This window comes from Amblyomma mixtum, chromosome 4, assembly GCF_055824585.1.
Source record: "Amblyomma mixtum isolate Tamu chromosome 4, ASM5582458v1, whole genome shotgun sequence".
Taxonomy (NCBI): domain Eukaryota; kingdom Metazoa; phylum Arthropoda; class Arachnida; order Ixodida; family Ixodidae; genus Amblyomma; species Amblyomma mixtum.
Window position 1 is genome coordinate 119,657,784 of NC_143015.1, and position 12,019 is coordinate 119,669,802.

Below are 12,019 nucleotides of genomic sequence, written 5' to 3' on the forward strand. Positions count from 1 at the left end.
TGCAGTTGGGGTCCAGTTCGCTCTGCCATTTCAAATGAATTATCAAACTGGTTCCCGGGACTCCATTTACTTCATCATTTTCGGTTGGACTGCCCCATTAATCCCCCTGGCTGTGTTCCAAACTAATGGTCAAATTGTGTAAAGAAAGAGTTGGTTCCTATTACCAAGTATCTAGTCCGCTAGTCAGGTCCGCTAGCCTTGCTCCAAATGAACAGACCATAGCGCATTGCAAGTGAGCCAGTAGGAAGGTCCAACTCGATGCTCCAGTTGGTTAAAGATGCACGACTGGAAAATTTCCAATTAGAAAAAACCATTTGGAAGCCAATGGTTGCCTTGATTTGGATCAGAATATTGCTCTGTATGAACACAAAACTGGGAAGTAATGAGATCTTAGTAAAACGATATATCTACTGCATTAATTTATTCATTTGAACTGTCACTACCGGCATGGATCAATGAAATAACTTTACTTAATGGACAAGCACCACTGGCTCCAGCAGTGTCTCATGAATGTGGTATATAAGTTGGAGCAAAAGTATGTTCTGTGTATATATATTGACTGTGTCTGTGTTCCTTCTGTGTGATATTGCAGGCTTGTTTGTCTTCACTTCCCTGAACGCTTGGAATTATCACACTTCATTTCCCATGTAAAAATGTTAGCACTAAACGCACAGCATCTCCTAAACTCCTGCGAAAAAATCCACTTGGTTCTACACCATGTGGGGTTTAAATGGGGAAGATAAATCCGTTCTCCCCGTTTAAGCGCGGCTGACACAGTTCAAAGCCGCGCGGACCCCACCCCGTGGTCGCGAGCGCTACCGAGCGCACGCCGACCACGGCGGGCCTTGCTCTACGGGAACAAAGGAACGACACACTGGCTGACACAAACAAGGCATTTATTGCTATAACAACAATAACGCCAGCTAGCAACAAAATACACTGAGGAATCGAAGAAGTCCGACTCACCAGCACGGCTACGAGCGAACGTTCGCCCACGCTAGGGCAAAGGGATAAACTCCGAGGCCGTGCGGGACGGGCTCGGCGGGAGCAAGTTCCAACCAAGAGGCGCCCGACGACGAATAGCGGAGTGGCGCGCGGAAACGTCCGCGAGCTTCCCGTTCCCAGGGAGAAGAGAGCCAGCTATCCCTCGCGCGCGCGCAGCAAAACGCCATCCGTGGCGCTGGTGTCGCTGCGACGCGAGCGCCCTCCCCTGTTAGAAGTAACCGAACCGAGAGGAGTGCTTTTCGGGGGCAGCTAACAACAGTGGGGTGCAATGCGGGAAAGTGAACGCAGGGGACGAAGGCGTCCCCACAACCATTCGAATCAAACTGCAACTGAATGTGAAATAAACTGACTCGTTGGTTTTAACCAAAACACGTGCGCTGATGACGTAGGCCGAAAAAGGTCTACTGGATCAGACCAAACGAGGTCTTTCAATTGGGGTAAACCACGTGCCTGCCCAATTGAAACTGAACATTTGGTGTCGGCCAATGGGATTGGTCGAAATGGTATTTTGGTTTGGTTTGGTTTATTGGGGTTTAACGTCCCGAAGCGGCTCTGGCTATGAGGGACGCCGTAGTGAAGGGCTCCGGAAATTTCGACCACCTGGGATTATTTACCGTGCACTGACATCACACACACGGGCCTCTAGAATTTCGCCTTCATCGAAATTCGGCCGCCGCGGCCGGGATCGAACCCACGTCTTTCGGGCCAGCAGCCGAGCGCCGTAACCGCTGAGCCACCGCGGCGGGGAAATGGTATTTTCAAATTGGTATTCCCCAATGGTGCCGAAAACACATTTGGAAATGTCCAATTGGTTCCAGTTGGTAATTTCCAATTGGAACCCAATATGGTTTTTTTTTTCGACTAAGTAGTGTGATTCTTGTTATCTTTTGATGTCCTGTGCACCGTGTGGGTCCCAGTTCGATCTTGCGCCTTGATTACTCCCCCTGGTGGGCTTTTGCCCGGTTTGTGTGTATAAGTGAGGGTTTCAGTTTTGCTCAAATAAAAGTTGGAAGTTCAGCGCTCTGTACTATCTTCTCTTCCTTCCTGTTTTGTGTTGGCGCTGCTGATACATATGTATCAGATCGCAACCAACTAGCCCGGCAGATGGTGCTCTCCCGCATAAGTGGCAAGAAATTCCTGTTTGTCTTTATATCTACATTGGTTTGGTTTAGTTTATGGGGTTTAACGTCCCAAAGCGACTAAGGCTAAGAGAGACGCCGTAGTGAAGGGCTCCGGAAATTTCGACCACCTGGGGTTCTTCAACGTGCACTGACATCGCACAGTACACGGGCTTCGAATTTCTCCTCCAAAGAAATTCTAGCCGCCGCGGCCGGGATCGAACCCGTGTCTTTCGGGCCAGCAGCCGAGCACCATAGCCACTGAGCCACCGCGGCGGCGATTTTATATCTACATTAAAGTCCCCACCTACCCTGGCAGGTGGCAGTTAATGGTTGATCGCGAGAATTCGCTCACCATTGTCAGCGCTAACGCATGCAGCCCACATTTGTATTTCATCACCCCACGTACCTCAAAGCGCGATTCAGGCGTCCACTGACCCAGGGAGCCAGTTATGCTCACTTCTTTCCCTTAAAATGATCGGAGTGTAAAACGTCGCCAACGGCAATGAACACCGACGGCCTATGGCTTCAGCTATACTTCAGCGCCGCGTTTCTAGCACAACGTTGTCAATGCCAACGCATGCAGCGCACACCTGTCACTATACGGCCACGCGGCTTAAAGCACGACTGAGGTGTCCACTGTTCCAAGAGGGCAGTTGTGCGCCTTCCCTCTGCTTTCCAAACTCCCGCTCCGTTGGTTTCGCAGCTTAAAGCGCGACTAAGGTGTCCACTGCTGGATACGAGGGAAGCGCTTTGTATGTCTTTCCTTTTCTGTCGTCCTTGTCCTTTTCAGCGCTTTCACTGTCAATAGGGACAACAGCGACGCCACGAAATGCAGACACGGGCGTCAAAGAGCTGCGCTCTAAAACGAGTCATAGCCTGGCTCCTATTGGTCGGCCGTGACCGGCGGCCGTACGAGCAGTGCGCGCCCATCGCTACCGCGCGGTTGCTCGCATTATTACGGCGCCGATAGCCCTCGTGCGTCGATACTCTGAAGCGGGGACGACGGGGAGCGACGCAAGGCGAAGAGTCAGTTTCCTGAGGCAACAGCGGCAGGCAGACCGAGAGGGAACATGCAGAAGCGGCGAAGGTGACGGCGGCGGAACATTTCTCCGTGTTTATTATGACTTCGCATAATGGGGTTTTCGGCGAACATTTTCACGGTGATTTAATTATAATTTTGGTTTCCGTACAGTACTGTTATTTCTCGCAAAAACTGCATGTAGCGAAAACCTCGATATAACAAAAAATCCCTCTGACTTTTTCAACTTCGTTATATTTGGGTTTAACTGCAAAGGCTAAAGCGTGGTTTGTATTTGTGTACTTTAGGTTTGGAGCATTATGTCACTGTGTTGCGAAGTTGTGACGTGTTTTGGAGTGCATTTCGACAATTGTTATGTAGGTCAAATGTTTTAGGGGAATCCCCCAAGGTGGAGTAGATTTGTAATAAGGGAGTAATTCATCCACCCGAGCGCAGCCATACGGCTACAAAGGAAAGCTATACAGCTTTCTCAGTACGGCTACAAAGGAAAGCTATACAGTTTTCTGAGAAAGCTGTATAGCTTTCCTTTGTAGCCGTATGGCTGCGCTCGGGTGGACGCCAATGAGTAATTACTCCGTTATTACAAATGTGGAAACATTAGTTTATTGTTGTGTGTATTCTGGCATTTGGATTTGTGAAGGCAGGCATGTGCGCGCAATTTTTGTGTTTAGTGAATACTGTTGCACAATATTCTTTACGGGAGGGGCAGTGTCACAAAATGGCGTATATGTGCGAAGCCGGCATGGAGCGAAAGTATCAGGCCCAGGCACGGCGTCGACGGTTCGCGAAACGTGGAGAAACCTTCACTGACGGAGAGCCATCCTGAAAAAACGTAGCAGCACGAAAAAAACGGGGACGAAATAGGCACAAGTACGACAAGACGTATGCTACACTTCCAAGTGATTTTTATTGGGAAGATCAAAGCTCAAGTAGAGCGCTACTATCGCCTCGTGGCAATCAACCGCAATGGTTCAGAAAAGCCAGTTCGTTATCAAGAAGAGACAAGGAAGCGGTGCTTACACACTGACCACCTGTTTTTCTGATGTGATGTGCCTCAATAATCTCTCTCTCCATCCGATCCTTTCCACTCCCAAGCAACTTAAGTTTTCCGAAAAATGGCTTTACGCTTACAGTCCCAGTAGTGGATAGCAAGATGACCACTCCTCCCTTCTTTCACCAGATTGTAATGCTCCCTAGCTCTCTCATTAAAACAGCGTCCAGTCTGACCACTGTACACTGTGTTGCAAGTGAACGGAATGCTGTACACTACCTTAGTGGCGCAACGGGTGAAACCTAGTTGGTATGGTTGATATTGCAAATCGGCTTTCTTATTAACCATCATAGGACAAATTTTTGATAGCTTGCTTGGGGCGGAGAAGAGCACATTTACACTGTATCTGCTTGCAACTTTCTTAAGATTATGAGAAACTTTGTGAAGGTACGGAATTACTTGAGTTGTCATCCTCTCATCTTGCTTATCTGTCTCTTTGATGCGCTTTTTCTTTTGCAGCAGCGTCTCTGCAAAAGCTGGCAATGATTGAATTTGGAGGGAAGCCGGACATGTGGTCAGTTTGCAATTGAACACTTTCAAACATTTTAAGTGGACATGACTTTTCCAAAGCGGAATTGAGGCAATTCGTGGCTATTGCTCTTTCGATTATTTTTGAATGAGCACTACTGTAAGGAAGGAGTGCTTTTTGTGATAGTACATCCAGCATATATTCCCTCTACTTCGCAACACCCTCGTCGCCCAGTCGGAAGGAAGCCACTCCTTACAACAGCGGCGCGAGCCTCGGCGGGAGGGGGAGAGGGTATTGCACTGCCACTGCTATGTGTATGTGCGCGCCTGCTGCGGTGCGAAGGTTCCCTAGCTAAGTGTAACCAACTGAGGGTTGTTTACAGTCGCGTGGCCTAGTCTGCAGTATTTTTTCGTTCTTCAAAGTTATTAGTTAGGCCTAATTAGGCCTAACTTTCGCATTACTGACGTGAGAAACAAAGTTCAATTGACAAGTTGTAAATCGTCCCGAAAAACCGCTATACAAGCGCTGTTTCCATCAAGGTACGATTTATGTAGCTTTAATTTCATTATCGACCTTAAAGGGGCACTGCGATGTTTTCCTCGGTACCGATTGATATCATTAAGTCGATTTATCATGCGTTCCTGAGACCAGTGCAAAAATTGGTGAGGCTCAGCTTGGCTAAGCCTTGGGAATGCGAAGCATCCCACGGCGACGACGCGAGGTGGAGGCCGGCTCTCTTCCGATGTCACGTGGTGTGACGTCACGGTGTCACGTGGCGTGACGGCTAAGGGGTCCCACGGCGACGGCGCGAGGTGGAGGCCGGCTCTCTCATCCGATGTCACGTGGTGTGACGTCACGGTGTCACGTGGTGTGACGTCACGGTGTCACGTGGTGTGACGGCTAGGGGTCCCACGGCGACGGCGCGAGGTGGAGGCCGGCTCTCTCATCCGATGTCACGTGGTGTGACGTCACGGTGTCACGTGGTTTCTCGGCTAGGGGTCCCACGGCGACGGCGTGAGTGGTAGCTCTAGCAATATGCTTCGCATAAAAAGTATTGAAATCGGAGCATGCAAACAAAAGTTACTGCACTGTCCACTGACCCCCTCCCCACCAAACTCGCCTCCCGTCTCCTGTCCGGCCTTTCTCTTCACATTCTTGGGTAAGGTGTGTCGACTGGCTTATTTTTTTCGCTGCCTCCTTGGTGTGGGTTGAACCAACGGTTGAACAGCGTTCGCCCCCCCCCCCCCCCCCCCCCCCACGAAGGCTTGAAGCGGGACGGAAAGTGTCGCCCCTAGCGTTATTCATGTTAGTTTTCGTTCGCTCACTGCTTCTTTCTAGTTTTTGTGGCATGCAAAAAGCTTTGAGTTGTTGGACCCATATCGTGAGTATAAAGGAACAATATGAAAACTAGACGCACAACCTGGATGCCAGTCTGGATGCCACCTCATTTCCGCTGCCGAAAATGGCCGCTGTGTTGCGACACCGTCGGCTCGAAACGAGCATTTCTGGATAAGATTAAAATATTAAATATTGCGATTTCGGCGATCTCTTTGGGCGTTCAGGAGCCACAATGGCCCTTGCTCTGCAGACAAAGAATAAAGACCTCATGCTCATGCTTTATCTACATCGCAGGGCCCCTTTAAAGGGCAACTGTCCAGGGGTCTGGACATTTTTGAAAAACAAGCCCACTGCATAGACGAGGCATCGAAGATAGCCTCTGGAAAATACTAGAGCCATGCGCGCCTCGAAAAGCTGTAAAAATTGAAATCAAAGTCCGTTCGTTCTTTCCTTCCAGAAGAAAACGTCCTCATCCTGTGCATCCTTCGGGTTGACGTCATACAGAAAACTTTCACTAAAGGCACTCCATTGGTGCGTCGTTCTTACTGACGGGCGAAGGGTGGCATAGCCGGTTCGTCGCGTCGTCTGCTCGTTGCGCACACGCTTACAAGCCGCATGAAGGGAAAAAAAACTGAGGGAGCGTCCGGCGACAGCCTTGAAGCCTAGTCATAAAAAGTAAGAATATAGTAAAACGGAGAGAGTCGGTTCCCCCCCCCCCCCCCCCCCCCCCCAAACAAGGTTTTAGTTACTTGTGCCAGTTCATGTATGCTTCAGAATGTTCTGAGCGTATGCCGTGTCGTATGTAGTAGAGTCTTTCCCTCTCGCGCACACTCGACCGCTCCGCACGCACACTGCTTATCGCTCGTTTATCTTGTCTACACTGCCACTGTCTTGGTTTTTATCGGCTCCGGAAAGAAAGGTCGCAAACTATCAGAGCACACAAGTACACACAAGTGCACAGGATTACTTTCCAAGAAATGCCGAATTGTTCCCGGGTCCGCGCAAAACCGTGCGTTTTGAACGAAAGGGACTCCCACCCCTCCGGTCGTAATACGGTGGGGAGGCCTCAAGGAAAAAAAAATGCAGGCATGAAAAGGGTGCTCGCAAACTAGGGAAGACGCTGACGAAAAAAGACATGTATGAAAGGATACAGCTAGCTGACATGCTGAAGTGGTCGAGCCGATCGCGCCTCTCGATCGTTGAGTGTGCGGCGAAAATGCAACGACGCTGTTTCGTCGTTGGATGCGCACGCAGCGACTGGAGTCGAACCACGATCCGGCACGGATTTCCAGGAGATTATGAGTTGAGTCGTGTCTGGCTCCAATGCATGGGCCTTGCTGACACAACGGTAAAGAATGTGGCGGTTTGCGGAAGACTCCGGACGACTACGTCCACGACCCAAGCAACTGGGGAGAGGAAGGACAGAGAAAAAAACGCGACGAAACACCGCGAGGAGACCAAAGAGAGGGTTTTGGAAGACCCGCCGCTCTCCCTGAAATAGACCGGGTAGCAAAAACCGGGAAAATAATTTTTTCAAGGCGGGACCATGACGTAGACATGTGACACACTCCACCAGACACCACGCCTCCGGCTGATATCGGAGGAGGAAGGGCAATTTTTCCTTGCGGAGCCTACTCTACGAGGCGCGAGAGAGAAAAATCTCGACGAGGGAACGGAAGGAGAGGAACCTCGCTACCAGAGAGGTAGGAAATATTTTCGACCAGAGGGTGGTATGTAGAGAATGACCAATTCGGCATATGTGCAGTAACTCATTATCTCTATCCGAACAACTTCCATCCGTGAACAGTGGATCCGAACAACAGAACCGAAGTGAAAATCGAAGCGCCAGCGCACTTAAATTCGCATTTGGTTTAACTGCACAAATCGACAATAATTTTTTTTTGTTCCACTCTGTCGCCCACATCTGGACGAATCTCGGGTCAGTATTAAGAAGCAATAAGCACCGCTTTTGCTTCTGCCTGGTGGCAACGTACTTTGAACTCCAGGAGCAAGGGTGGACATTGTGGTGTTATCCATGGTTGCGTTCTCCATCGTCGTGTTGTCTTGGTCTGCGCAGAAAGACAGTTCAAAGGTCATTCCTCTGTCCAAGTTACTCGCACACCTAGGCAACTAGCTGCACTGCAATAACCGTCGCCATAGGTCCCTTTCTTGTTCTGTAATTCTGGAGTGAGTGACGTCAATGACACATAATCATTGCCGATGGTCACTGAAGACTGGCTGCTTGTTGAGTTTGTAGGGTTCATGACAGTAAGTTGCGCCAGTGCATGGACAGACTGCCACTTTCCATTGAAGCCCGAATGTCTCCGCGGTTAAGATCCAGTGGTCCACTGCGACCGTTCATAAGCCTGAACGAACCTTAACTTGCTCACCTACTACTGTACTCGGGAAGCAGTGAAGCGCCCGTGCGACACCGCCACTGTGATCTCGTAGTCTGCTTCAGCTTCTTCCATACAGAAAAGTCTGCAACTCGCAGCCTTTGTTGCAAGTTTGAATTCCATACAATTTATCGCGCTAATACTTCGCAGGCTTTAGTATTTTACCTTTCACTTTAGACATAGGCTTCTCAGGCAGGCGAATGAAAATTAGCGGGGCCGCCGCGGTGGCTCAGTGGTTACGGTGCTCGGCTGCTGACCCGAAAGACGCGGGTTCGATCCCGGCCGCGGCGGTTGAATTCCTTTGGAGGAAAAATTCTAGAGGCCCGTGTACTGTGCGATGTCAGTGCACGTTAAAGAACCCCAGGTGGTCGAAATTTCCGGAGCCCTCCACTACGGCGTCTCTCATAGCCTTAGTCGCTTTGGGACATTAAACCCCATAAACCAAACCAAACCAATCCGAAAATTAGCGCTGCGCTGTGAAGGCGAACTTTCGAGTCCGAAGGGACGATTGTGTAAGCCTCGTGCTAACCACCGTAACGATGCGCTCTATCCTACGTACCCATCTCGAAGGTTGCGTTGTCCAGCTCGGGCGAGGAAGCGGTGGGAGGAGAGGTCTCTGAAAGTTAACAAAAATCATCGACTTTCGATGCACAATGCGTCAAGTGTGACTGCATTACTTTTTCTAGTGCAACTTTCCACCCTCTAACAAGAAACAATTGCGCCTGAGTGGCTAATGCATGCGAGATGGCCGTAACCCAGCGGCAAGTCGATAGCCTCCAAATCGCTTCTCCGTTATATAGGTGTTCTGAATATAAATACTTTAGTAATTAGCGGATTTAACAGAACTTTTTGGCAAACCTCTACTTAAATGCATTTTGTGCGTTCTCAATAGCGCATATTCCTTATACATGCTCAATCTGGATTCTTCTGCTGCCTACATCAACACCGTTCCCTTTTCAATGGGATTCATTTTGTCAGTGTGATATGCCTCACTGGGTAAGAAACGGCAGTCTGAGGAATACCGATGTTATCCTTTTGTTCTCCGACAGTTACTGAACGATGCTCGTTGGTTGCAGCCTTCAAATGCTTTTCACTTTCGGCTTTGCAGCAATAAAAGACGCACACAACTCGCACAGGCTGAAAACAATACGGGTGAGTGAAGGGTATTTGCAAAAACGCCTTCCATGTTTACGTCAGTATATTGCTAGGTGGCGCGTGAGAACGTGTAGATGTTAGTCTAGTCGTGAATGCAGTGCTGCAGACGGCCTCCTTTGAAATTTGAACTCGGCATTTCTATCATTCGTCACGTCCACGGCACCTCTTTCGCTCCCTCACGGTGTAGTTGAGGTGTGCATCGAGAAGTGAGACCGTTAGAGAGCAATTTTGTTTCCACTATGCCATAAAAAGGCGCATGCATCATAACTACAGTCTCGTTGCGCCCCAAAGCACCACAATTTCAAATGAAAACCAGCTAAGATTCGACCTGTGCCTGTCGATCGTGTAAGCTTGAGCCTCCGAGGCTAACCACCTGCTACGCATGTCCCAGGGCGAGAATACGCTAACAACGGTACACCGCATTTTGTCCACACTCAGTGCTGCGTATCTACCTCCTCGCAGTCGTCGTTTTCGAGGAAACAATGCGCTGCAGCGCAGCCGAAAAAATTCGCTGTGGCTTAGCTTGGTTAAGCCCGGTAATTGCGAAAGCAATATCCGTACCTACGCCATGGTAGAGCTGGTAGTGTAGCTGGTGGTGGTGCTTGTGGTTAGACTTGTGGTGATGCATCGGTTATACAATCCAATCCAATCCCATCCAATCCATTCCAATGCAATCCAATTCAATCCACTCCACTCCACTCCAATCCAATCCACTCCTATCCATTCCAATCCAATGTAATCTACTCTAATCTAATCCACCCTAAAGCCAAACGGGCGAGTTGGTGGTACATATTGAATGCCAACAGCGCAAACGACGCAGACAAATTAGAAGAAGACACAGGACAAGCGCTGACTCACAACTGAAATTTTATTCAAAGAAAGTAGTACATTTTATAAAAAAAATGGCCAACTTATCAGCTAGTGAACACAACCCATGCTTCTACGTGGCATCAAGGTATGCAACCTCACTGTCATATAATGAAATAGATGGCTTACTGACGCATAACCTTGTTTTTTTCCTCATGTGATATGCTTCCATAATCTCACGTGTTAGAGGGTGTGGCATTTCTGTGGCTAGCTTTCTTGAGCTGCTGTCTTTTTATTTAAAGTCAATGTTCGTTGAATGGGACGATAAACTGTATACCCAAAAAGCGGGTGTTTGCATTGGATCTAGAGTGGCACCAGTGATTAGAGATATTTTTTTGTCCTTTGTTGATCGTGGCATCCAGGAGAATCTGTCTGGAATGGCGTCACGCATTTTTCGTTACGTCGATGACTTCTTAATTTTTGTAGAAAAAACTAACTTTTCTAGGCGCATGACTGATGTACTAAAAGTATTTAAAGAGAATGCTTTAGGTCTCGAGTTTACCACTGAGGTCACGGTCGGTAGCAAGCTACAATTTTTAGATCTGAGTTTGAAGGTGGAGACGGGACACGTCTGTTGGGAATATCGTCCAAGGATGGGAAAACCGCTGTTAAATTATAAATCGCACCATTCGAAAACAGTTAAAACAGGAATTGTTGTCTCATCTCTTTCGTCCTCATTATCAAAATCTTGTATCCATATGGCAACCAATAGCTTCAATGAACAAGTTAAAAGGTTAAAGGAAGCTGGATACCCGGATGGTGTTATGTTTGGGCTGTAACAAGGTAGCCAGAAAGCTTAAGAATCCATATTTGGTGCCTAGTCCGGGAAAAGAGAAGGAAAGAAAAAAGTTTGCCATTCTCCCTTATGTACATCGCCTGTCACATAATCTTAAAAATGTGGCAAAACGGTATGGCGTAGGGGTGGTTTTTTCCGCACCCAAGACACTTAAAAGGTTTGTGCTGTTTTGGAAAAAAAGGCTGAGCAACGAAAAGAATCTGAAACAACTTGTGGGGTTAAGCACGAAACAATGTATGTGCCATGCGCAGAAGAGGTAGTTTACAAAATCCCAATGTCATGAGGACAAATATATATCGGGCAGACGGGGCGTTGCATCAATACACGTTTGAAAGAGCATGCAAATAATCTGGAAGCTAACAAATCTAATAATCTAGTTGACCATGTTCGAGACTGCCAATCTTGTTTTCCTTCATTGCCTTACTGTGATATCCTCTACAAACACCCGTCCCGATTAACACGTGAGAATATGGAAGCATATCACATGAGGAAAAAACAAGGTTATGCGTCAGTAAGCCATCTATTTCATTATATGACAGTGAGGTTGCATACCTTGATGCCACGTAGAAACATGGGTTGTGTTTACTAGCTGATAAGTTGGCCACTTTTTCTATAAAATGTACTACTTTCCTTGAATAAAATTTCAGTTGTGAGTCAGCGCTTGTCCTGTGTCTTATCTTTGTCTGCGTCGTTTGCGCTGTTGGCATTCAATATGTACCACCAACTCGCCCGTATGGCTTTAGTGTTGAACTTTATTTCTTCTACTTCGGGCTCTATTATCT

At 48.2% G+C, this 12,019-nt stretch overlaps 1 protein-coding gene across 1 annotated transcript in view; it reads right to left on the reverse strand.

Annotated features, from left to right (window-relative positions):
- The window catches only part of LOC149348074 (uncharacterized), a 62,896-nt gene that overhangs the window by 35,566 nt on the left and 15,311 nt on the right, over positions 1 to 12,019 (reverse strand). Inside the window, exons 4-5 of the mRNA XM_089541681.1 lie at positions 8,979 to 9,035; positions 8,018 to 8,092 (exon numbers count right to left, since the gene is read on the reverse strand). Coding sequence (XP_089397807.1) covers positions 8,018 to 8,092; positions 8,979 to 9,035 — 132 coding nt within the window. The remainder of the gene's footprint in view (positions 1 to 8,017; positions 8,093 to 8,978; positions 9,036 to 12,019) is intronic.